Genomic DNA, 27,441 nt, shown 5'->3' with positions numbered 1-27,441 from the left:
ATCAATCTCATGGCACTTACCTTCTTGAGATCCTTGTTAGGTTCACTATCCTCGGCTTTACGCTTCTCTCCAGGTTTGGTGCAGTCGCCCCCTGGCGCTTTGTCCTTCTCGCCCACCTGCAACATAGTTGAAACAAATCGGTCACTATACTGTCATTCAAGCAAGATGAGATCCATACAGGTCACAATCAAATCAGTGATGTTCAAAGTAGTTATGATTAGAATTGATCCCGAATAAGATGCACTAACAGTCAACAGGTGTGCGCCACAACCCAGTCTGTGGTAACCGGGATGATGGAGGGACTCTGGAAAACTTGCACTTTCTTACTGGAGGTTACGTGCACTCTGGAAAGTTGCCAGTGATGGCGCATTCGAACAGTTATAACCTGTTCATTATGTCCAACAGCAACGTAAAGCCAACATTAGGAAAATCAGAATAATTGTAAATTCTAAGAACATTCGTTCTATTGGTGACTTCAGAAAAGAATGTGCTTAACAATTAATTTACTGAATCTCGTATAACGTACGTTTATCTTTTATCATTCTTGTTTCTTTCACTGCACATTACCCGTCTTCTTCTGATATTAAAATTTTTCGGTGTAATTTATATATACCTTGCAGCTAAAGTTCATTCGAGGAATTCCTACACGATCTCCATGGTGCAGAGGGGACTGGCTTTAGCCTGTTCACTTATAATTATAATATAGTTATAATTATGGATAACACATTCACCCAACATATCTCAGAAATTAACCATCGGATTTCTTCACAGTCTGAAATAACGTTCCTATGATCCTATTCGAATAATTCTGTAATATGGCCTATAAGCAGTATATAGGCCTGTCTTCGACAGTCAAAATTAGTATGTAAAATGTAACTGGAACATTGAAATGAACATCCTAATACTCGTCTCTTACGAAAAAAGTTATATGTTACATAAATGTCAATTGTACAGATTTATAACCAAGTAATATGAAATTCCCTGATGAATCATACCGGGTGTAGTTGTAGATGTATTTCGACGTCTATGGATCAGCGAACTCTTGAGAAAGCTACATATAGTCGTCCGTGGCTAAATACCGGAATGGAGAAATTTATCCCGACTTTACGCAAAGTTTGTTTCTACGCTTGCTGATTATGGCAGAGAAGGCTAAATTGAGAGGAAACTACCTCCGTTTAAGAAGGAATGATATGTCATAATTTCCAAATCTATACTTCGAACAAAACACGTTCTTTCTGAATAATTAATATTATAATAAAAGAATCCTTACCAAAATCCAAGTAATACACATAATTTCAACTCCCATACGCCATTATTCACGCAATAGTCATGAGTAATGCTACATCCCCAATCCGATTAGATAAATTTATACCTAAATGATTGATTATTCAAACCTTGGTTGATCTAAATTATCAATATTGATTTCTCAATCTACCTTAAATAAGAAGCTCTACGCCAGGCCACCTTTCCACCCGAAATGAAGGTTGGATGAATCAACCATACTACTCACATATTTGCCCACATAATCCCTCAAGGTAATCCTCCCATCCTCATACGGAGAGAGGGGGATAAACTGTTCAACCAGTACCTGCACCGCTTTCCACTAAACTACTCTATCAAACTTTCTGCATGAATAATATTTTTGTCTAGCTTTTTTCCGCCAATCTCGTCCGGTTACACAAAACAGCACTAGTACTGCATTTCGATTGTGGAAAAGAATATTACATCGCATCTAAATTTTGTGTCTAAGTTGTGAGGTGGTATGCCTGAAGGATGAAGGGAGTTAAGAAATTCAACAGGATAATGTACTACTCCATGAACATCATCGCATTCAGAACATGTTGGGTGATGTTAACTTGTTCTGCTACTTTCCCTAATTTTAATGTAGGCCTATAGTCGCTCAAAGAAAAAAAATAGTGCATGGTACTTTATGTTCCCCGAATTTATTTACGCATACATAATGTATTTTGAAGTCTTTTATAACTGGAGCTGCGCTCTGTTACAGAAAATAAATAAATAAATAAATAAATAAATAAATAAATAAATAAATAAATAAATAAATAAATTTAATATTTTACCAGGCTTGGTGTTCCAGAGGAGTGTGACAGGCTTCGGCAGCCGGCACAATTCCTATCCTCGCCACTAGATGGGGGCTTCATTCATTCCATTGCTGGCCCGGTCGAATGACTGGAAACAGGCTGTGGATTTTCATTTTCATCAGGCTTAGTGTTAATTATTATTAAAATATAATTTCCCTTACAAAACCTGTGGATTCCGACAACAAACCTTATGTATTCAGTAGTTTCTGAGAAACGTGTACATTCGGGGAATAAAATGCCATGCGCCCTTTTTAAAATTATTGTAAGTTATTGTATCACATTAAAATATTCAGAACTCGTTGGTTGATGACGTTAATTTGTTCTGCTACTTTCGGAAAAAGAACTGAATTCTCATTTGGAAGCGAAGAAAATCGAAACAAATAGGCTACTGTACTTTTTTGTTTTGAAATGTGGTTGTGTGAAATCTCAATAATGCAATTTTGGTCTAGTTATCCATAACCGAGTTTTAAAAGCCATTTACTACAATTGGGATCGACAGAAATGTAAATTCTTACTTCAGTTTTAAAATCTTCATTTAGGGCCAGAGAGCAGAGTAAGTAAGATGGCGGCCAAGCATGTCCGTTCGTTTCAACTCTGGCAGCACATTAGTAATTCTGGGCCCACTGTAAAAGTTATATCTCATGGTTATAGATGGAGGTTAAAATCGTTGCATACGCCAAAATAGTGGATATGATTCACACACTTCACTGATCAGTAAACAATTGACGCAATCCTAAAATGACTCTTCATTGTACTGTTTTTGAAACATATATTTTGTGCCAATTTCAACCTTCTAAACGTTCTCATTTTTCGGAACCGCTGTGGAGGATGACAGAACTGAAGGATGGGCATAGTTCGAGCTCATGCCAATAGGTGAAGATGTGCGCGTCAACATGGCACAATCGCTTCACTTACAGAAACGTAAACTTTGTAGAGTACAAAATTTCGTGGTTGTGGGAGTTCAATTATATTTTCTTGTACAGGAGAGAAAACCTATATCTGGAGTAGATTTCAGCTGTTAAAATGCTTTCCTTTTTTTTCAATATCGCTGTGAAAGACAGAATAGGGATTTTATTTATACCTATATAGACAGGTACAGATTAATTCGTAACTGAAAGGGATAATTCAATATAATAATGTAGGACAACGCGTTGTCTTTTAGTCACGATTTAATTTTTACCAATTTAAAAATATGAATCATAAAGGAGTGTTAATTGGCATAGGGAAGTTTATCTCAATTTTTTGAAGAAATCCAACAGTCGTTTCAGAGATTACACAATGCCCATGACTATGGACGTTGTTACTCAAAGGATGTAAGTTGGGCATTATCATAACATCATGTTTACGTTCGTATCTTAGTTTCATTGCACATAAATACTCAAAAATAGTTTGCATACTTATGGCATTATGTTCAGAGGAAACATCAAATTTAAGTACATTACATTTTATACGTAAAAAAAAACTCGCGAGCAGTCATAAAAGAATAATTTTAAACAGAATTTCGTATCTCAGATATAAGACGTCGGATTTCTTCAAATATGTGAGACACACTTTCCTATGAATCTATTTCAATAAACCTGTAGTAAGACACTTCTTTAAAAATTTATACAGAATAATTCGTTACTGAAAGGGCTAGGCATACGATTATGGAGTGGACTTCTACAAAATGTACGTTCCTAGCGCAACACGGAGATCGTAAACAACGACGTAGAAAAGTTCACTTCCAGCTATCGTGAGCTAACAAATGCCTATTGTTCCGAGAGAAAATTCTCAAAACCTTTCCATATGCTCATTGTCTTCAGTGCCAAACTCACTGACCGAGATACCACGACTAAGAAGAGTTGACAAAATACTGCAAAAACTGCTTCTGTTACCCTTTTATGTTATTCAAAGGGATAACGGAAGCTTTAATCTACAGACCTATTCATTGAAGATGACGGACAAGCTTGCGAGCTTTGTCTTCAAAGGAATTTGAAACATGTGGCATTTATCCCACGGAAATATTCACTCAGCCAAACTATAGGATTAAGACATGTCTACTGTTTCAGAAAGGAGTAGAGAATGAAATAATGATAGTGTAAGGATATAACAGCCCACATGTCTTTAATGAGAAATAATACCGCGAGAATCGGGTGAATATTTCCACCGGATCTGAATGGGAAAAAAGGAAAAAGAGAGAGATTTTCACGCAGCATTACCTCATTCACCTAGTATTCAACACTTCACATGCGGACTATCACTGCAAACCGTATTATGCCCAGCCATGGATAAAACTGAGTTTGATGGGGTTTCATGTAGTTTTTGTCTGCTCTTTCATGCTGCGAAATCAAATTGTGTCAAACTGTGTGCTTTCACATTGTAAATGAGGCTTGAAAAGTGACTGTCGTTTCAAATCGTATTTTGTCCACCGAAATGACCGAAGCAAGCCGTGTTATGTGCATTGACATATATTATTTCGTTGGATACAATGGAAGTTCGTTACATTATTACTTTCAATATTCTAAAAATTAGGTGTCATTCCTTTATGACAACGTTGGACAGACGAAACTCATGTGTAGTACGATGACAGAGAAATATGTCAGTGCAGAGGATCATTAAACATGAAAAACTGTCATTTTACATACGCTTTTATCTAGGCCCTATAACATACAAGATTTCTGGTAAAAAAAGAATTTCCTTCAATTACGATAACGTTCCATAATTTAAGTTATTCAATGTAATTGTAAAACCTCCTCATTCAATACCTTGTGCGGAGCAAATCTTATAATGTCCGAGGTGCTTTTCCGATTTTTGCCAAATCCAATACTTTTACTGCTTCGTGATTACTTGCCTTGTTTGGCTATACTTGTAAAATTTCTTCCAGCGGACTTAATACGAACCTGTTCACGTACCCTTTTCAGACTCTAGGGATATCTTCACGGACAAACTGTATGAAATCACTTTCTGGAATTCCAATACCTCCATTACAACCATCTCTGGTACTACTATGTACCTCCACAAGCAAAATTCGCAATTAAAATTTGTTCACATATGTGGAAATCAGCTATGTACCATTTTGGACCTAATATCGAGATACGTGGATATTAATAATATACCGAACTGTTTCAAACTATATAAGAAAATTATGTATATTTTCACCAGCAGAGTACATGTCTGATCCTGCATCAGACTTGCAAATTCCGCAACCTTGACACTAAGTGCGATAGAGTGGTTAACCCTATGACCAGCCACCTTTACGACCTGGTACCCATTTTTGGTTTAGGCTGAGTGAATTTCGGGGCCATGTACCGCTCCAGAAGTGGAAATCTCGTTTCGTAAATCTTTCAACTTCCTGACGAGGAATCGAACCGACGTCCTTCCAGGTGAACGCCTTTACCTCCTCGGCTAACAACACGAAATGAAAGAGATGCTCTTAACTTGCGGTATCAAACAGACTCCCTAGCATACGAGCCCTATGTTCACGTACAGAATATCTACGAATTTGTTCAAGAAATTAGACATCCCGGTTCTAGGTTTTGTGCTTCGATCTGTAATGAGCAAGTAGATGGTTCAAAAGACGAACTTCACTAGTGTTATCAACGTACTTGGTCTCCTCTAAGGAAGACTGTGAATTTCCGCAACTTCGTTCTTCTTGTACAACAGGCCAGACCAAACAGAGCTCCTGCCCTGCGCGCCGAGCGCAGTGCCGGCGTGGTGTCGACGGGGGAAGGAGGAGGGAAAGGTTAGCAGTCGGGACGAACGAAAGCGCAATGGTGGGGGATAGGAGAAGCGCCGTCCGGACCGGTCCGGACTTTGCGCTCCTAGGGATACACATCTTGGCCACCACGGATGTACAGGATGTCTACCAGCAATTATAAAGGAATGTTGATGGTCAGTGAGATCATGAAGAGGGGCATCGAGAACAAATACTACATAACACTGTTTGGAAATACGAATTAAATTGATAAGGAATAAAATATACTTGTCCTTACATGCAGGCATTGGGTCTAAAGAGGATATGAAAAATATCCATTAGAATGTACATGGAACTCCGTACTTACAACATCATAACTTGCAAGAAAGCTTGTAGTCTTTCATGGAATCCGAGTCACAGAGACGTGACTTGTAACTCCAAAAACTTCACATACACTGACCGGGACTGAGATGCCGGAGACGATGCCACATGACTATCCAGCCCCCTTTAAACAACGTGAAATACAAGAAGCAGTACTTCTGATATCACCTCGTTTGAAAATTAGTACCGGTATATCAATGATGCGCTCGATCTTGCATCAGATCGGAAGGATTAAAGATTGTAAATTTTACTGGTACATACAAGAACTCATTCGGAACAACAATTCGGTATCCTGGCATTTGTGAAGGCCATTAGTACAGGGTGGGAATTATGTGATTAATAAATATGACTTCATGTTCATCGGTTATCACTAATACCTTCTCTTATAACCACATTATAAGAGACTAAATCAGCTGTCAGAAGAAATAAAAAAGAGGTGACGAGAGAGGAAGTCCAAGCATGAGGAAAATCACATTAACTGGGTTAGGTTAGGTGGTCACTGCACGACCTTGCACTGCGACCAATTGGATCAATAATTATGCTTCCCCCTGTTGAGTCTCCCGCTGTATAACTCCACATTTAATGATAAATGTTATGCGATTGCGAGGGACGGAGGATTAAAGAGTTCACTTAAATCGATAAAGTAACTCCCAAGAGTGTTAAGTCTTAGCATGGCTAAAGCTTAAGGCTTATCAGCGTTTACCAGTTTCATCTGCTTTATGACATCTAGTACAAGAGGGATTCACAGCGATTCACCAGTGAACAGATCAATTACCCATTTTAGGCTTCTTTTGCTTTATTTATCCTACTTTCATTTAGCTCTTTTATGTGAGTATTTGCATACCTGCATATCTGTTGATCTCCAGTACTTTGTATAACTTCCGATAGTCCAGTTTTTGACCTTTGACTTAATTGGTCGACGGGAAAGTCAAAATACTGGCCAAGGTCCAGTGAAAAAGCTCCGAGAGCCGTCCTTGGCTTACCTGTCAGCGTTTTTTTTACACATTAACTAACTTCTGAAGTGGTTTCTACTTACTCCTGTAGTTGACTGCAATACTCACGAATTTGGTAAGGCTTTCCACTAAAACGGGAAGTTCTTTATAAACAAAGGTGTTTCGTTGTTGATTTATCCTACCATTTTCTTTAAAAAGGCTGACGGAACTTTTGTGATATGTTATTCCAAAAATGGAGCCCTATCTAGAGAGGATGATTTAAAAAATATCATAATCCTCCTAAATCCTTAGCCCTAGAAAAGTCATTGTGATGTCTCATATGTTGACACTTGTAATTTGTTCACACCAGTTTTGACATGACGCCTTGTAGGTAGCCTCACAGAGATAAATTCCTATCAGAGACTGTAGCTGGTCCACCCATCGAATTAGAAACCTCCCTTGGGGTCTCTTGTCATTAACCTTACCTCTACCACAACCTTCTCTATGATACCCGTTCTTCTGGCAACCGTTCTAAAGTATCGAATACAGGCCTAACCGATCCGCTGGAGTCTTGTCCGGATGACCAGTTCTTCTTGAAAAGGCATATTGGTTCGATGTTCAGTCAAACATATACCGAGACTGCGCCGTTGCACCCAAACTTCAAAGCTCTCAATTTGCTTCTTATCTACTTGTTTGAATGTCCACGTCTCGAATGCATAAACTACGATGAAGGAGGTGAGAGAATGGACCAAGCGAAACTCTGGTGTTCCTCGCTAAAGAGCATTCCTTCTAGATTTTATTCAACTTTGTGATGGCTGCGCTCCTCCTGATTTCATCTGAATATCCTCCTGCGATAATATATCAAAGAACCAAAATAGATACATTTCTCAAAACCAGTTACCTCCCTCACCTTTGATTGGTTGGCTATCTATCTATCTATCTATCTATCTATCTATCTATCTATCTATCTATCTATCTATCTATCAAGGGCGTACTATATTGTTTTACACTTTATTTTTTCTACCCATATGAAGTACATTACACATCAGCTGTTACGTCCACATTCTCAAAATCTCCTTGTAATTGTATGCACTTTTTCTATCGATGTGTCAGTCTCTCCGGACCTTCCTGAAACCATTCTTTCGGAGTGCTGCGTACCCATGCCTTGACAGCTGTGTCAAGTTCTGCAAAATCCGCAAAACGGCGACCACGCAGAGGTTTCTTCATGTTCCCGAACAGGTGATAATCACTTGGTGCCAAGTCCGGAGAGTATGGTGGGTGTGGTAGCACCGTTAATCCCATTTGATAAATGGCAGCGGTTGTCTCTCGGCTAGCGTGGGGCCGGGCATGAAGCCATGAAGTTGGCTGGATCTTGACCATGGCGTTGCAAAAGTTCTCTGCACACGTCCACACGCCTCTGCTTTTCGTCTGCAGACAAGAGTCTGGGCACCCACGTGGATGACACCTTCCCCACTGTAAGTAGCTGTGCACGATCTGCTGCAGGGTGTTTCGGCTAATTCCCATGGCTGCCTCCATTTCCGTAAATGCGATGCTTTTTTTTTTCTTTGGGGGGCCTGTTCGACCCGGTCAATGTTGGCTGGTGTTGACACTGTCACATTCCTTCCAGAACTGGCTCTCTTGTCTACCGATGTGCGCCCTGTTTTCCAACCTTCCACCCAGTTGTAAACTGTTTTCCGTGACGGTGCATGTTCTCCACAGACTGACACTAAGCGCTGATGTATTTCTGCAATGGTCACCCCTTCTTTCCATAGGAACCAAGTCTTATAGCGCTGTCCCTGACGGTTGCTTTCCAAGTTGTCTGCTCCTACGCTGAGTGTGTTGTTATAAAATGGCTATGACGAGTGCATTCGTCGGTCCCTGTGCGTGTGCTGCTACCAGACGGTGGAACAAGACACAAGTTACACGTCACCACCTTCAAAAGTGAAATGTGAACCACACACGGACGTACAAAAAATAAAGTGTAAAACAATATAGTATGCCCCTCGTATGTATATCTATCATCGGCTCCATCCTCCGTTGATATTCCTTGTTATTTAATATGAGGTTCTCCAAAATAAACAGTAGTTTCTGTGCACTAGCAGTTAGACCAAAGTTTCATCAGCGTATCTCAAGTTACCGATTCTCTATCCCTCGACAGAAATGAATCCTTCCCAGTCCTGTAGCCTTATGCCAGGTGCTCTATTTATTTATTACTGAGAAACATACGTAGTTGTATAAGCATCTCTCACAAAGCCGGTCTTAGTAGAACAATCAGTTAGTCGTAGCCCTTCTGTTACAAAGACAGTGGGTTCGATTTCGGTTTAGGTTGGTGTAACAAGTCTGTGTCGTTAAGAAAGCCTGTGGGGCTAAATTCTGATATCCAGGTGTCTCTTAATATCTACAGTAAATGAATAGACATTCACTAAATAAAACTTTCTTCATTAAACAATTATTATTATTATTATTATTATTATTATTATTATTATTATTATTATTATTATTATTATTATTATTATTATTATTGTAATGTGGATTGCTTCCATAACATTGTTGTTCGACACACCAGTCTGCTACGCTCAAGATTGCTGTATCGAATTCTGAAACAGTCAATTACATTTAAAAGTGTTTAAATGTGAGGGATTCGTGTCGACATGTTAATGAACTCTTTTTTCACGGCAAAATTCCAGTACTTTAAACTTTCTTAAAATCTACGGAAAGTGAAGGAACATTAAACTCATTATATATTTTTTTTAATCTCTCATTGAAGATGAGTTCGGATCTGTACAAGAGTTGAGTCTAAACACTACCAATTAGAGCAAAATAGTCAGGTAAAATGTATCTATGACTATTGCTCATTAAATCAAATCATATAACCAATAGTACGAAATGAGTTTATATGGGGGAAGGGAAGGGGAAAATTACGAATGTCGTGTTACTATGACCACCTGTTATCAGATATTGGCTGCATGTAGTCTAGAATAAACATTGCCCAAAATGGGTTTTGATGACCGGTAATACCGCAATTCATTCATTTTTATTAATATTAAACCGAGAAAAAAAAGTGTTACACCGCGTTATAACAATGCATCGTATCTCTGGTTATTATTTCTCAACATTCTATTATTAGCATCAATGGGACATTTTAATTGCCTGTTGAATCAACTCTGCCATCGATATTCACGAACTAATGGTTCATTAAACATTTTGCAATGATAAAATGGGCCAAATTGAAAACAGAGAGAGAAATGCCTGCCTCCCTATTTCATTCTTCTTTCCACGGATAGAGAGAGAGATTTTCGTTTCAGAGATGCTTCCCACAATTACCGATCCTTGACCGGACCAGTGTTGAAAAACAACCTTCTCTCAGGAAGGTATTTATTTATTTATTTATTTATTTATTTATTTATTTATTTATTTATTTATTTATTTCACCTCTATGAATTCAACTCATTTTTTTTTTTTTTTTTTTGCTAGGGGCTTTACCTCGCACCGACATAGATAAATGAGATGTCCACTTCTAGAGTGGTGGATAGCCCTGAGATTGACTCAGCTTGCGCCAAAAATGATTACCAAATTAGTTCCTAGGGTGAAGGCATTTGCCTGGTGTGAAAGTGGGAAACCACGGAAAACCTTCTTCAGGGCTGCCGACAGTGGGATTCGAACCCCCTATCTCCCGGATGCGAGCTCACAGCCGCGCGCCTCTACGCGCACGGCCAACTCGCCCGGTCAGCTCAAATCTTGGAAACATACAAAGGAAAAAAGAAGCTAATCTGATTATCTACAGACCATGAAGTCCCTGGGAGGAGTGGAAGGTAAAGGCTTCCACTTTTCGTAATTTCAGCACTAGTGGGATAGAGTGGAAGCCGCCTTCACCCTAGGAACTAATTTGGTAATCATTTTTGGTGCAAGCTGAGTCAACCTCAGGGCTATCCACCACTCTAGAAGTGGACATCTCATTTATATTTTTTCGACTTACTTTCGGAAAATCGAAACTCACATCCTTCAAATGAACCGAGGTCGTATTTACCCTTCTCTGCTAGGCAAATTCTCAGATCAGAAACTTGTGTTCGAAAACGCAGAGATGGTACCGGTCTTTTCCAGGATCCCCAGTTTTCACGATCAACTCAACTATATTATACTCCACAGCTTTAGCCTGGAGGTGTTCAATCGATCTCGCCACCCTAGCTCGGCCTTCATCTACTGACTCAGCATTTATCTAGAATTTTGGTTAATACTGCTTCAATTATGGTGAGGAGGGGTAGGACGCAATGGACAGGTAGCTAGTGTCCCAATACAAAGGTCTAGTGATCGAACAGACCTATCAGGGATTTCTGGTTGAATGTTCAAGAGGAACATCGCGTGTCAGCACCTGGCGGACACATCCCGCCATTCCATTCCAATGTTAGTTATCCTCTAAAATGGACGGTATTAGATTTACGGGACTTAAGAAGCCACTTATTTCCCCATCTTCTATCATTCTTCTGTTTCTTTAGACGATATCCTTACTTTTCTTCTTCGATTACTCTTGAAAGGGACGACAATCTCGGCGTTTTACTCCTAAAACAGCAAATACCACCACCACCACTGAAATAAGAAAAATATAAGAAATGCTACTACAACGAAGAAGAAGAAGAAGAAGAAGAAGAAAGGAAGAAGTTGTAATCATCATCTATTAATTGATTAATTTTCGTGCACTGAGATAATAATGTTCATAATCATGCCAGCTAACCGTAGAAAATCTCAGGAGTACAATATGGTTCAAAAGGGCTATATCGGCATAAAAGAAATATTCCTCATGTTCATAAAACACCACCAAACTTTGATAAAGAGCGCTTAAACTGCCTTATTCACGTGGATGGACCTCCATTCCTTGAGAATTCATATTTGCCTTTGCGAAGCTAAAATACCTCATTTCAGAACCTCAGTGAATGGCAGAATCGGGAATTGAACCCAAGTCACGAGGGTGGGAGCCTTACATACTACAGCGAGCGGCCCATTTTTCACGTGAAATTCCTATGACAGGGGACGTACTCGGTGACGTCCCACCTAGCTCAGTCATGTTTATACTATGAAACATTTAAAAATTTATTTTAAAAGTTCATAGCTTCGTCAAGGACCGTCAATGTCTAGGACGATCTTCGACTTGGCTGGCGGCCGAATATTCCTGGGTTACTCATTCGAATACACGCACTGGAGCAAGGCTTGGCACGGTACAGAATGTATACATAGCACACACTGCACGCAGGTAGCTTAGACTGCCTCTTCATTAAACAAGATCAGTTCCCAATTAAAGTGAAGCATTGCCATTTGTGGATAAAATGAACACCTGTTGCAACAACATCACAGGGTACCACTACATTGGCTACGGCTTAACGTGATCAAGAATGAATCAACACACAGCGTAATAATATGTGCTACAGTATATGGAGTTAATAAAACATGCATCAATTTTTTACCGTTTAGTGGCTCGTGACATCGAATTGGCATCATATGGAGAATCTCTATTATACCAAGTCGATTCTTCTTCCTGGCCATTTTACAAATGTAGTGGGTTTGGTACTTGATATCGATTTGGCTCAATTTTAAGGCCAGATGCCCTTCCTGATGCAAACCATATCTCGAGGGATGTATTTACTATTGACTATTGCATGTTTCTGCGGGAACTGTGTGCAAATAAAGATAAGTATATTAAGAGGAAAAAGCAAACATTCTCCGAGTCGGAGGAATTAACCATGCCAAAAAAAAAAAAAAAAAATGAAAATCCACAGCGACTGTCATCACACCTACAATATATTACTTCCCTGCTCTTTCACAGCATCGTTAGAAGACGAAAACTGCACTTTCTATTAATAAAAATGAGAGTTATGGTTTGAAAACTAAACATTCTGAGTACTCCATATAAGGAACACGCGAGACTAATGAGAAGCATGAAGCACATAACATACATTATCCATATAATTGTCCTTGTTGACATGGATCGATGACCAAGCGGTTTTAAACATTAAGACAATCATGACAAAAACCATCAGTAACGTACGACAGAAAAGGTGGAATAGTTTCCTACACTTTCAAAGGTCAAAGATTTTTTTTTCAATCTGCTTTACGTCGTACCGACACAGACATGTCTTATGGGGATAATGGGATAGGAAAGGGCTAGGAGTGGGAAGGAAGCATCCGTGGCCTTAATTAAGGTACAGTACCAGCATTTTCCTGGTGTGAAAATAGGAAACCAGAAAAACCATCTTCAGGACTGCCGATAGTGGGGCTCGAACTCGCTATCTGTCGAATCCAAGCTGATAGCTACGTGACCCAAACCACACAGCCACTTGATCGGTCCCAAGGAAATTGTTTACCACCAAAACTCATTTACACCAAAAACTGACTTAAGTCCTTTCATAAATAGCGATTATATTATTATTATTATTATTATTATTAGTAGTAGTAGTAGTAGTAGTAGTAGTAGTAGTAGTAGTATTATCATCGAATGAAATGGTAAAAGTCATTACAAACTTAGCTCCACAACCTCAATCAAAAGGCGGCAAAATTATAGCTCTTACGGGATTAACTTTGATTCTCGGAGATACAAGTGTTGAGAAGTCAAAAAGCAGCATATTATCAGACACCGTCCTAGGCAAGGTGTTGGGAACCGACAAAGCCGAGAAAATTAATTAATAACGTAATTACTTTACTTGGCAATATATGGGTTTCATTAACACACTCTACGCAAGATCATAGCAGATGAGAAGCCAACGAAGAGGAAACACTGCACTGCAAGCAGTTATTCCCACACCCAAGCTGTCATCGTACGTTCACTGATCCGGTAAAAGATCATAATATCTGCATTCATTAACCAGCGGCAATTAAAAATCATTAAAATCTCATCATTTCTTAAAATTTTACGCGGGTCAAGATTGTTAATCTACGAAATAATTTGCCCAGTTCACACAGAAAGAAAGTCTCGAAAACCTTTGAAAATATGTCAGCCTACGAAGTATTTTAACGTTGGAAATTGCATATTTTAATGCAGTTTTTAAACTAAAGTTTGTTTAACTGAAGCTTTTTAACTAAAAACCATTTAGCCCACGCCTGAACAAAACTTAATTTTTACGTTATACAAATGCTTACATGATCCTGAGGGCTACACCGCCTGCAGAAAAAGCAGGAAATTAAAAAAAAAAAACCTTCTTGAAGTAAACTTCCTGCAGCAAAAAAAAAAGGTTAAGGTTAAAACTCTACGACGAGGGCAAGCAAAGGAAACAGCGAAGATAATGATATCTAAAAATGTTTATGTTACATAATCAAAGCTGGGAAACCCCAACCGAACAATTTACCCCCACTTTACTGTGCTTTTGTCACCATCATTATTTATTTCTTTATTTATTTCTTTCTTTATTTATTTATTTATTTTGTGTTTCAGTAAGTACTTCTGTGATTTTGGAGACGCAGAGGTGCCAGAATTTTGTCCACATGAATTATTTTACGTGTAGTTCTTTAGAGCGGTGTATTTGAATTCCTCCAAATAGACTGCAAAAATAGTTATTTCACGCGACGTTCAATGGCTGGCTAATTTGAAGTCTTTCAAATAGACAACCACACTGAGCCGTAATCGAGCCCATACACTTCGGTACAGAAGGTCTGATCCACTGAGCCTAACTACATATGAATATCCTAATAACTTAACAAGCTTATCTGCTACAAAAAAAATAATAATAATAAGTGTCCAGTAGAGCACTGTTCACGAAACTACCAGATTCGAGGGTTGGAGAGAACATCGAGAACATCAAGGGACTGCGTACCGTTTAATCCAGACCAGTGTTTCTCAACCTTATCTCAAAGTGTACCCCGTTAGGGTAATGAAAATAGGAAGTTTTGCGGTAAAGTTGGGCTGTTTTGCGGAAATGCAATCCGCCGAGAATAATGTATGTATGTATGTATGTATGTATGTATGTATGTATGTATGTATGTATGTATACCCTTAGTCGAGTTTCTCCATACAGGGTCGGAGATGAGGTGAGAAGAATTTATATGGCATGTTTTTACGGCCGGATGCCCTTCCTGCAGCCAACCTCCGTTGAGGAGCTAATGATGATGAAATTAATTATGGTAAATGAAATTGGATAAGGAGATGGAAAAAATCGGCTATGGCGTATGAATAGGAACTGTACCGGAATTTGTCTGGAAGAGAAAATGGGAAACCACACACAACAGTCGGCGGTGGGGTTCGAACCCACTCGTCTCTCGAATGCAGAGCTTGGCTGTATAGTCGTAGCACGTTAACACGTGCGACCACTCCGCTCAGTTATTAGAATAATACAGTAATAGCAGTAATAATCACAAACACACTGTGAACAGTTACATAATATTAAACGAACAATGTTTTCGTGCAAACTGCTAAACTATTATTATTATTATTATTATTATTATTATTATTATTATTATTATTATTATTATTATTATTATTATTATTATTATTACAGACTGTTATAGCTTCATAAAATTCAGTCTGCAAGTCCCTGTGAATTAATCAAGCCTCTCCTTAAGTTTCTATTAACAAGCTCGTAAGTCTCCAATTCCCTCGACATCAGGCGGCTAAAAAATTGGAGTGGCAATTGCAGTGCTGCTGACACAAGGCACACAATTAGCTGTGAGAGCAACTAACTGATCAGCGAGCTCTTTGATCAGCAGCTAGCCTGGGGCGACAATCACTGGCAGCAAACAGCGGCGGACAGGCCGGGAAGCCGTGACGACAGTTCCTGTCACTCCTGCACGGAACATCAGTAGTAAGCTCCGAGAATGGCATTCTCCAACTTTTCTGAATGATACTGAGTTGATCTCTTGCAGCCACACGCTTTCGATAATGTTGTTAGCCCCGGTTGTATTGCCAACTCGACCACTTCACCTCAATAAACTTATTACGATTATGTACGAGTATTTCATTTATCACGTAACATATGCAAAGCATACAAAGTACAACTGAAAAAGTTACAATATGCTTAACAAAGGAAAATGAGAGAATTCGGTGGACCAGCCCCCGCAGCTGGCAGACAAGAGTTTTCAGTCAGTCAATCGTATCCCTGGTGACATCAATGAAGTCTCCTCTTTTGCCTGACAGGACATTCGAATGCGATATGACTGATAGTCTGGTTGCCATTTTCACAGTCAAAGGCAGCTGACTAATTTAATCCCCTCTTCACCTTGTACAGTACCTAATTTGCACGAATGGTTTATGAGTTACTGTCGTTTCAGCGAAAGCGCTTGAATGGTTTAAAAATCGCATGGAGAGAAAGGAGGGGGCAGCCGGAAGATTATTGGAAAAACGCCGCACTGATCTATGTAGGCCTACATACATCAGGAAGAAAACACTAATGTCGTCTACAAAAAAAAAAAAAAAAAAAACAAAACCCATGGCACTACAGCCCTTGAAGGGCCTTGGCCTACCAAGCAACCGCTGCTCAGCCCGAAGGCCTGCAGATTACGAGGTGTCGTGTGGTCAGCACGATGAATCCTCTCGGCCGTTATTCTTGGCTTTCTAGAACGGGGCCGCTATCTCACCGTCAGATAGCTCCTCAATTCTAATCACGTAGGCTGAGTGGACCTCGAACCAGCCCTCAGGTCCAGGTAAAAATCCCTGACCTGGCCGGGAATCGAACCCGGGGCCTCCGGATGAGAGGCAGGCACGCTACCCCTACACCACGGGGCCGGCATGTCGTCTACAAGGGAATATTATAAGGTCTATCAGCATACATTAAAAATTGCTGCCGTGCGAGAATTGGGACGGTTGCTATTTCTAGAAATAAATGCAACAGACGAAAATAGAAATGATGGGACTCTTCTACCGTTCTCAGCCTTTTCCTTCGTAAAAACTATACAGCCTGTCTCACACCGTCTAGAGGTGTAACAGCATAGTTCTAATTAACTGGAGCTCTACGAAGAAACCACATTGAGATTAAGACTGGATTAAGCTCATTATCTGCTAAATACGATCACAGGAAACAGAAAGCCTAATTACGACTAATGAGACTGTGTTCTGTTAAGACACCGATATCCAGGTAGCAAAGACAGAAAATGTGCTTTTAAAAACCTTAGCAGATATCTAAAGATTCAGTCTTGGGCTGTTAAAGAATTGCATCTACTTCTATACGCCTCCAATGCAACATCCTAGACTGATGGTTTTGTATCATGAATATTCCAACGCTTTCAAGAAAAATCTTCAGGAACTATTATTACGTAGGCAACCATCCTCTATTAACACTAATCCGAGAGAAAAATGGAAGGGGTCCGTAACTTCTAAAACTGAAGGTATCGGCCAAAGAAAGACAAGGGCCACGACCACGAGGGGCGTGAAAATTGAAGGTGGTGGTGGTGGATGTTATTGTCATTTGGGGAGTTTCGGAACCGCGTGATTATTAGCCCCATATTTATCAGAAAGATAATGAAGATGACTGTTCAAATCAGATGTAAAACACGAAGAAACGAAGGAGAAATGTTACTTACCACTTCTCACAAACGGGAGAGAAAATTCAAGGTTCCCTAGGTCCTGGATGCCCTAGTATCATCGCACTGGAAGAAAGCAAATGTTAACGAAGGACTAATAAGAAATATCATACACGAAACAGAAGTTGGGTCCGTTCAGTCTTACACTCAGGCCCACCGTAATCTACGGCTGCGAAGCCATACATTCCCAAGTCCTACATCAGGCTGCTGCTACATGGCGTCCAAAATATTGCCATAATGATCGTGACTAACAACCTACGATGTACAAATCTACTAAGACTATACGCTTCGCTACAGGTAAATTTATTGACACAACTGCTCTCAAGATCGCGGCATTCAGTTAGAAGACTTTTTCAAACGTCCAAATTGTCTACGAGGCTTATGACCCGAGGACGGCGGATTTGTATAAAAGATATAAACTGATGCTTGCAGGGTTCTTTCAATCCGGTTGTGTACTCCAATACATGATCAGATTTTTTCCGATATCTTAGATAAGTTTCTATTATCTTAAAATGTCTCCCTATTAGACACGCACAATATGTAGAGGGAGCAAGTTTAGGTCCTGGGACATGTAGCTTCATAAGCTAGATTAAAGAAAACCCTAACTATTGTTAACAATGAAGTTAACTCTTGCTCTTACCTTTCCTGGTGCCTTTCATTCCGCTAGATAGCATTGCTGCAGCAATTGTACAAAAACTAATCGTAACAAGAGGTACAGCAGCTAGTAATAAGAGTTGTTATTATTAGTTAGAGTTCTGTGGAAACAGGAAGTCTGTACGACTATAACAATAGCTCGGAACAGAGACCATGGGGAGACATCTAGTAAGCTTTCATAAAGAAAGATAGGAAATCCAATTTGTAAGCGAGCACGCCTTCACATGGCTGACTTCGTACAAAAAGTTCGCACTGTAATTGGCTAAAACATATTTTTATTTACTTATTTCAATTATTAGGAAACAATATGACAAAGTCGAAACGACTCCAGTGCATAATACTCATTAGCAAGAGGAAGAGAATCAAATACAAACCTGGTGTTACACTAATTGTGAAACGCACAGAAACTCATTTGCTACTCCGCAATATGCTCGAAAGAGTCACTTGGAAACCTCGAGCCACCGGCTCCATTCACCTTCTTTATCATGAAGGTATAAACGGTATAAAAACTAGCAAGTGTGAGCTAAACAGCTCATTGCATTTAACATGGAAGTGTACTGAGACGTGTAAATGTAGCACGTCCACAATACCTACAGCTCATCAACAAATGAGCGAATCAGTGTTCAAGAAGTATGAAAAACAATATCAGCACATTAAATACCCTTGCATCCTTGTAACCTTCTTGGCATTCCTTCCACTAGTCCGTCAAGTAAGTGTTGATCCAATTTCTTCCATTTTTCGACGGTCATCTTACGTAGATATTTCAAATTCTGTGGGCGGTCAGGAAGTCCAAAATCAGTTTGGTTTATTCGATGAAAAAGTAAGATTGCAGTTTTACGTGAGTGTTGATATCGTGATTATAACCATGGAACCTCCTGTTTTATGTGGCATCCGAACCACAGGGAGCTGAATTTCAACTTCAGAAATCTCAAGTTCATTGGTTGGGAATCGAACCACAGCCGCTATAGTGAGAAGTCAGTGGCTATGCCACTCGGCTAAAACGCTCCCCATTCAATCGATCCCAGACATGTTCAACAGGTTCCATATCTATGCTCGGGACGAAGGAGATCAATGTATTCGGACAATATCAACAATGCGAGACACGGGGGATAAGGTTCCAAAATGAGCCGGGGAGAGTTTATCCTGAATCACCAGATGCGTGGCGTGTGACTCCCATACAATGCTACTGCGAAACATCACTGAATCTTCACTTGCTGCGCTGCCTTTACCCTGTGTCCAATACATGAATGTTCAGCATTTCTGGATTCTCCCTTACCACGTTATCGACGATTGTCACGAACATAACATATGCCAGATTCGTCGGTAAACTATACGTTGCATCAACACTGAATGACCAACCCCGCATTATGGTGAGCCTTATGACTTCGAGGAACTGAGCTTTGTGTTCAGGCTGGAAAGTCAGGCAAGAAGGGAAATCGTCTGTTACATTTTATAACCCGAGCGAGGAAAGTCCTCAACATCAAATGACGTCATGTAATAATGTCTAGTCCAGACTAACCAGCTTTTCTTTGCTCTTACAAGGCTGGCCACTGCCCCTAATGATGCTGCTTCCTGATGTAACGAGACTATACGATCACGATCAGCCTTCGACACTGGCCTTCTTACCATAGCATACTTCAATACACGGCTCACAAGAGGGTACACATACTTTCTTATTGACATCGTCTGATTTTGTTTTCATGCTGATGATGCCAGGTGAGTAAGCTACGCAATAAGGGTCCAATAGTTGAACATTTGCATTCAGAAAATGGTGGGTTGAAGCTCTACTATCAACAGCCTTTTCAGCTTCCACCCACCAGGTAAATTAATTAAGGTCACATCCCCTTCCTGCCTAGCCATAGTCTTTCATTATCCTAGCGTTAGCGCAAACTTACCTGAGTTAGTGGGACGTTAAACTACTTGCAAAAGAATATCTGTGAAGACAATTATGATAATAATTGCTGTTTAAGGAGCTATTTTAGCGACGGCCAGGACAAACCGCAGATCCTAGGGAAAACACATCCCACCTCACTTTTGTCCGGCATATACTTACGTCTCATAGAAACAAAAGCAATAACAAACCAGTAATAATAATAATAATAATAATAATAATAATAATAATAATAATCGCGTGGTCTGGGCTACAGTGTTGCAGACATTTTCATATAACCCCATTTCGACTACCTGCGTGTCAATTTCGACGTTCCGTCTTACTCTACCAGATGGCAGAAAATCTGGAACTCTCTTGGGCAGTCTATGGTTGAGTTTTGCTTAATTTTGTCGGAAAAACACTTGTGTGTCACCAAATATATTTTATGTGCCGACATCGTACGATATGGAGTGCTGAATCATTTTCCGCACTTAAAAAATCCGACTATTCTCTGAGGTTTGATACTGAGTTTACGTCCCACTAACTACTTCTGTTTGGAGACAATGAGGTGCCAGAATTTTGTCTCTGGGGAGTTCTTTTACTTTCCGGTAAATCTATCGACACGAGGCTGAAGTATCATATACCAGCGTACTGAGCCGGGATCGAACTCGCCAACTTGAGCCTGGAAGGTCAGTGCTCCACGTCTGAATTACTCAGCCCAGCCTGGGAGGCTTGAACCTGCGATCTTGGGAGCCGGACGCCCACACACTACCACGGAGCTTATTAAGCAGGTTTGAATCAGGAATGTATCGGTAAAAAAAAAGAAAGAGGACGATCACGGAGGGGTTATAATAAATGATTAATCAGTGTTTTCAATTTCTTTCTGTGCCCTTGCTGCTGTGGTGGGTCTTAACCTGTCAACGGAGTGTCGACTCTCGCAACACTGGGATGGTTGCTACCGTCCTTCCTTTCCTCGACAATGAGCAAGTTGTCAAACGAGAACGTACAACCGCTTGGTTTAATCTCCAGAATATGTCCGCCTCTTTCTTTGTGCCGTACTTCTTGTTGCCGCAGTGCTGGAGAGGCAGACAAACAGCTGTTTTGTTGGTACACTGCTCGGCTTACCAGGGAACAAAAGATCCGACAGGACAATAGATTCCTCTCGCTTCAGTTATCGCCGTCATAAAATAATTAATGAAGAAATTGTCAGAAATGACAATTTGGGAGTAACGTAAAAGAATTTCTAACCCGTTTTCTTCCAACCAAAAATACTTAGTCGTAAGCAAGAGACGTGTAAAGTGCGGGAAAGTAGATTGCACCCAGCTTTATTAAAGGAGGCGCACATTCCTGGGGGTGGCAACGTAATAAAGCCTTCCAAAGTTCTAACATTCCTCCAACAACACTGAAACAGAGGCAAAACTTTCAGTAAATGTTCAACTATAGCAAGGCGGTAGCACAACAGCCTTTGTTTAGGGAGAGCTGGTTTATGTCCGCAACATGTGCCCTCTCCCATCCGCGGCTGGCGTTCAACAACAGCACACAACCACAATATTTCCGAAGTTTACTCCCCCAAAGTCTTAGATGAGCTAGTTATCTAGACTCCTAGCTCATTAACAGAACAACTCGAACGCATAATAAAATACGAGATCTACTGTAGCTATCAATTCATGTTCTTGTGCGGCGATCATGATTCTGTAGATTATGCTTGTTCCAGAAGGATTATTTGGGGGGAAAGATATTCTTCGACAGAACCAAAGTCTTTATCACCACTCATCGAGCGAACCTACACCAACGCGATAGCAAGAAATAATAATAATAATAATAATAATAATAATAATAATAATAATAATAATAATAATAATAATAATAATAATAATATTTTTTACGTCCCACTAACTACTTTTTCGGTTTTGGAGACACTGAGGTGCCGGAATTTTGTCCCACAGAAGTTCCTTTACATGCCAGTAAATCTACCGACGTGAGGCTGACGTATTTGAGCACCTTCAAATAGCACTGATATGAGCCGGGATCGAACCAGGCAATTTGAAGTCAGAAGGCTAGCGCTCTACCGACTGAGCTACGCAGCCAGGCACAGCTAGAAGAAAGGTCTAACAAAAATAAGGCAGACATTTTCCGGAGATTAACATTTCTTTGGTATGTCCTACATATTGTACCTCGTATATATGCATGGTTGATCTGTGACACAAAATGGCGGAAGTAAATGTGTGACTTGTTAATCGTGGCAAATGTGATCAGTGCATCGAATGGTGCTAACGCGTTGGTATATCTATATATAGATAGCCTTGATGACATTATACTTAATGCTGTTAAACAATACGTAAGTAAATACCCAAGAAAGTGCAGCAGAACGTTGTTATATCAATGTGTTTTTCCCTACGTGTTCATCAATCTTAGTGAGTGATCAGTGTCAATATTAACACAGACTGTACATACTAATATTTCAAGAAAGAGTCAAGGAATAATTAGCGCCCGTCACGACATAGCAGTGTTAACATATGCATAGATAAGGAAGTATACCTTTATTAGGAAAAATAGCATAACTCCCCACCAGTGCAATTAGTGTAGTATAAGTAATTGCGAGATGTCTGAACAAAAGTCACAAGAACGAAATAGATGCGGAACCCCGAGATAAAATCACCAGAGAAGAAGAGAAACTAATACTTACCTGCGATGGATTCTGCAAGAGGAAACACCATAAAGACAGTACAGGATTAACACAAGGTGAATTCGAGATACTCAAAATAAAAAATAAAAACGGGAAGCTATCTTGGCTATGTGAAAAATGTAAAAAAAAAAAAAAGAAACAATTACGAAAGACGACGAAACCAAGAAGACTGGACCAGAAAATGACAAACTAAATAACTCAGAAGAAAAAGTAGAAAATAGAATGGATTTTGTTACAAATTGATTAGGCACAATGATTGAAGAAAGAATAAGCCACACATTATCCTAGGCGACGAAACAACCACCTAAATCATCAGAAGTACGAAAAGTGAGGGAAAAGTCCAGCGCAGAGGACGGTGGAAGCAGGGCAAATTTCATGCCTGCAGTCCGTTAGTCAGGATGAACGAGAAGGTGTCACATCTCCAGAGAAGAACCAAGTACCGTTACTGAAAACAATGAATGGAAAACAGCATCTCCACGAACAAATGCATTAGCCTACACTACGGGTATAATTGGAAGCAAAAAGGAAGAAATTGAAAATGAACTCCAGGTTGCTGACAGACTACCTAAAGAAAAATGGAACTGTAGAAAATGTAAACTATGAAGAACTACAATCGACGGGTGAAAGAAAAGCTTTCAAGGTAGGCTTTCCATTTAATCACCTCGATTTAACGGGAAGAGAAGGCTTTGGGCCAAAGGGAATTGTGGTTAGAAGGCTTCGCTTTCGGAGATACCGACAAGTCGAAAATGTGGAACTCATCTAAATGTCCTTGCGTTTTACTATGGAATACAGAAGGGTTACAAAATGCCTTATGCCTTTGCTGGCAGGACCTAGTGTTTACAGTGCACTATGTCTTCTGGTATAGACTAGAGCAATTTTGTTACTTTGATAGATCTGTCTCTGTCTTATCCTTGGCTTTGACAATATGAAAGTGACTGAGGCATGAGCGATGCTAGTAATGCCAATCCTTATGCAGCCGGTCCCTGCTATGAATGGTGTGAAAATGTTGCTCATAGGGTCGGTTGGGGTATGCATTTCAGTGGGCTTGGCAGACTGATTTGTAATAGCAACTCTGGATCGGTGAGGAAAGCAACGGGAAACTACCTTACTCCTCACTTCCCTAGTACGCCTCTTCAGTGATGCCTAGTCCATCTATGACATTTGATGACGGAGCTGTTGAGGATCCCACCAGCGGAATCGCTGACGGACTGAACATACATACAAAATGCCTTGTTAAACGTATCTACAGAAACTATCGACAAAATACGATGCTATTATCACCACGGAAACTTTCCTCACACACCACTATAACATTCAAGGTTTCTACGGACTTCACTCGTTTGCTCAACCGACTGAAGGTCGGCCAGCAGCAGGAGTCTCCATCATTTGTAAACCATTCTCGGTGCAATACAGGAAATAACAAAAGAAGATAACATGGTCATAATAAAAACTACAGATATAACTATCGTGGGCATATATATTAATCCAAAAACGGACACAGAAACTGCAGTGGAGAAAGTGATGAAGGCAATCGCAGAAACAAATAATGACTCAAGAGTTATCCTAGCCGGTGATATATAAGGTTCGACAAGCCAAACGCAAAATAGGATCTGTTGCTGGAGATGCTATTGGAGGAAGGTCACACACTTATCAACAAACCAGACCAAAAGATATGCATGGCTCCGAACGCCACTAGTACCACTGACCTCGCTTTCTTCAGAGCAGAAGGTATGAACGTCAAAAACCAAGAAGGACTCTGGATATCAGCAATGACACTTATTAGGAAACATATTCCAATAGCCACAACAATCAGCATTCACCAGTTATATCCACAAAACAATCCGGAACCCCATACCACATCCAGGAAAATACATATAGATGAACTCACAATGAATGTAGACAAAATAACCGAAACAACATCAAAATCAACCAGAATGAACTGGAAACATCTATAGAACTCTGTACTACAACACTTTTGTCGTGTACAATCTCCTACAAGAGGAGAGCTCAACCATGGGTTGATAAGGAATACTATATTAAAAGAAAAAAGACATTGGCAACACTACACCAGGCAAAAACCTCAATGCAGGAGACGGGTCTATCCCAATACTCAAGAGAAAGAAAATCATATAAAGAACAAATAAAAATGAAAAGGACATGTTACATAGAAGAGGAAGCAAGAAAACAAGCTGAAAATGCCAAAAGGATCCCTTCACAGCACTCAGAAAGAGAAAAATAACGCCCGCGAGAGAGGTTCCAATAGAAGCATGGGAACATCACTTTGAAAATATACTCAACCAGCAGCATAAGGAGACTGCGTACGAATCTCCTGTAGACAAAAGAGTAGAAACACCCTCCCCAATCACCACAATAGAGATAAAACAAGCAATAATGACAGCAAAAAATAAAACGGCTCCAGGACCAGACGGCATATGTGCCGAACACCTTATAGATTCTTTTCACATAATGCAAAAGTACTGGATACGCTTATTCAACAAATGTATCATGACTGGAAAAATCCCGGAAGCATGGAGAAACTCAACTACAAAAGTTATTTTCAAAGCGAAAGGTGACACCAAGGATCCAGATTCATGCTGAGGAATTGCACTTGAAAATATACCATATAAAATGTTATCTAATATTTTAACAAACAGACGTATGGAAATTATACACCCAGCTCTCCCAGAAAATCAGTTCGGCTTTTAGAAGGAGAGAACCTCCCAACACACAATCACTTACCTGTTAGAGCAGATAAAAGATAACCTACGAAATCCTGGAATAAAATATACCGTCTTCATAGACTTCAAGAAAGCTTTTGACAACATAGACAGACACTAGTCCATAAACTTAAGACTGATGGTCGGCGAGACTAACCCACTTACAAATATAATTACAGATATGTTGAGTCACAACTACATTCAAACAGACGATGGAGTCACATTATCAAACAAAATACTACAGACAAACGGTGTTCTTCATGGTGATCCTATGAGTCCTACACTTTTCAATATTATGACAATAGACAACATCTCAATCATCGAATACACTTCAACTACTTTAATAAGAAGTGCTATTAAAAGTCGAAAGATGGACAGAATCAAACAGTCTACAATTAAATCAACAGAAAACCAAACAAATGGCCTTCAGGAAAGGAAGGATGCGAACAACGAAAGACAATTTGACTTTTCGCGATGAACCACTAGAAATTGTTTCAAAATGAAAATACTTGGGTACCACCCTTCAAACAACGGTGACATCTTTCAGAGTACGTATGCAAGAAAAGGGCAGCTACTGCATTAAAAGCAACTTACACCATCAAAAATCTCTAACAGCTCGCAACTCAAACAGGAATGGAACCTCTTCAAACTACAATAATCCCGATAGTTACCTACGGACTCAACGTACTATGGGATACTCTTGCAGTAAAAGATCTCCTAACACTAGAAAAAATTAAGGCCCGCTTTATGAAAAGAGTGCTTGGAATAGGAATATCAGCATATCAAGGCTGACCTACATTATGATTAAAGGACACTTCATCATAGAAGATATGAGGTTGCAATTGAATCTACCAATATCAAGACTTTTGAAAACAAAAACATCAGATATTATTTGAGAAAAGGAGCGCCACCTGGAGCGAATTTTATACAACGGGTGCCATGCTGACAGAAGAGTGGAGACAGGCCAACTACAAAGTGAGACAAGCCATCACGTGATTTGCAGTGCATGGTTTTCACCACAAGCTTTGCGCCAACAATAGATTTCACATTCCAAGTGAGGATTGTATATGTGAACTCTGTAACAATCAATGTACCCGGTATCATGCTTATACAGTAGTGAAAAAAAAAAAAAAAAAACTAACGAAATTGTGCAGTGATTAACTACAAGTACATATCTTTCATTGTATGTTCATTTGTATATCTATTCTGGCTTTTTGCTACAAGTAAACCTTTCATTCATATAGGTATTGTTAAAAGAGATTCGATATAGTCTGAGGATGTTCTTATAGAACGAAACATGCCATTCATTGTTCGTTATAGTGTTTCTAACTCGTTTTTCGACAAGCTAGGAGTAAAATTTTTGTTTTAAACTGAGTTCTCACGGAAAAAGAATAGTTTCCTTCTTTTTATTAAAGTGTAATCATTGGAAAAACTGATATGAAAGATAACGATTAAGAAATTTTTCTGAGGAATTGTTTTCTGCTAAGATTTCTTGTTTCTATTTGTTTCACGTCGCAGCGACTCAGACGATGGGAGAGGAAAGGGCCAAAACTTGCAATGATGTGACCGTGGTCAGCATTCGTTTGGCGTGTACATAGAGAAATTAAGGAAAACTATCTTCAGGGTTGCCGGCAGTGGGGTACGAACCCACAACCTCTCGTATGCAAGTTCGCAGCAAGGTGACCCAAACGTTTAGCCAAATGATCTTTGCAACGCATTTGAATAAAACGTTTGAATTTTCCATATATGGAATCGACAAATGCAGCTCGCTCAGTGCTAATAGTTTAACGTCACGTTTCCGACGATGAAGGGAGGGACTGAGAAGGAAGCATTCGTCTGCCCTGAAAAGTGGAAACTACGGAATAACATCTTCAGGGCTGCCGATGGTGGGGCTCGAATCCAACATCTGAAAGCAAGCTCACAGCTCGTACCACG

At 39.8% G+C, this 27,441-nt stretch overlaps 1 protein-coding gene across 1 annotated transcript in view; it reads right to left on the bottom strand.

The window, feature by feature from the left end:
• The window catches only part of LOC136877786 (pseudouridylate synthase RPUSD2), a 546,352-nt gene that overhangs the window by 381,920 nt on the left and 136,991 nt on the right, over positions 1-27,441 (bottom strand). The window contains exons 2-3 of the mRNA XM_067151993.2: positions 22,790-22,801; positions 21-149 (exon numbers count right to left, since the gene is read on the bottom strand). Coding sequence (XP_067008094.2) covers positions 21-149; positions 22,790-22,801 — 141 coding nt within the window. The remainder of the gene's footprint in view (positions 1-20; positions 150-22,789; positions 22,802-27,441) is intronic.

This window comes from Anabrus simplex, chromosome 7 (assembly GCF_040414725.1).
Source record: "Anabrus simplex isolate iqAnaSimp1 chromosome 7, ASM4041472v1, whole genome shotgun sequence".
In the NCBI taxonomy this organism is placed as follows: domain Eukaryota; kingdom Metazoa; phylum Arthropoda; class Insecta; order Orthoptera; family Tettigoniidae; genus Anabrus; species Anabrus simplex.
This window is presented reverse-complemented; position numbering and strand designations above follow the sequence as displayed.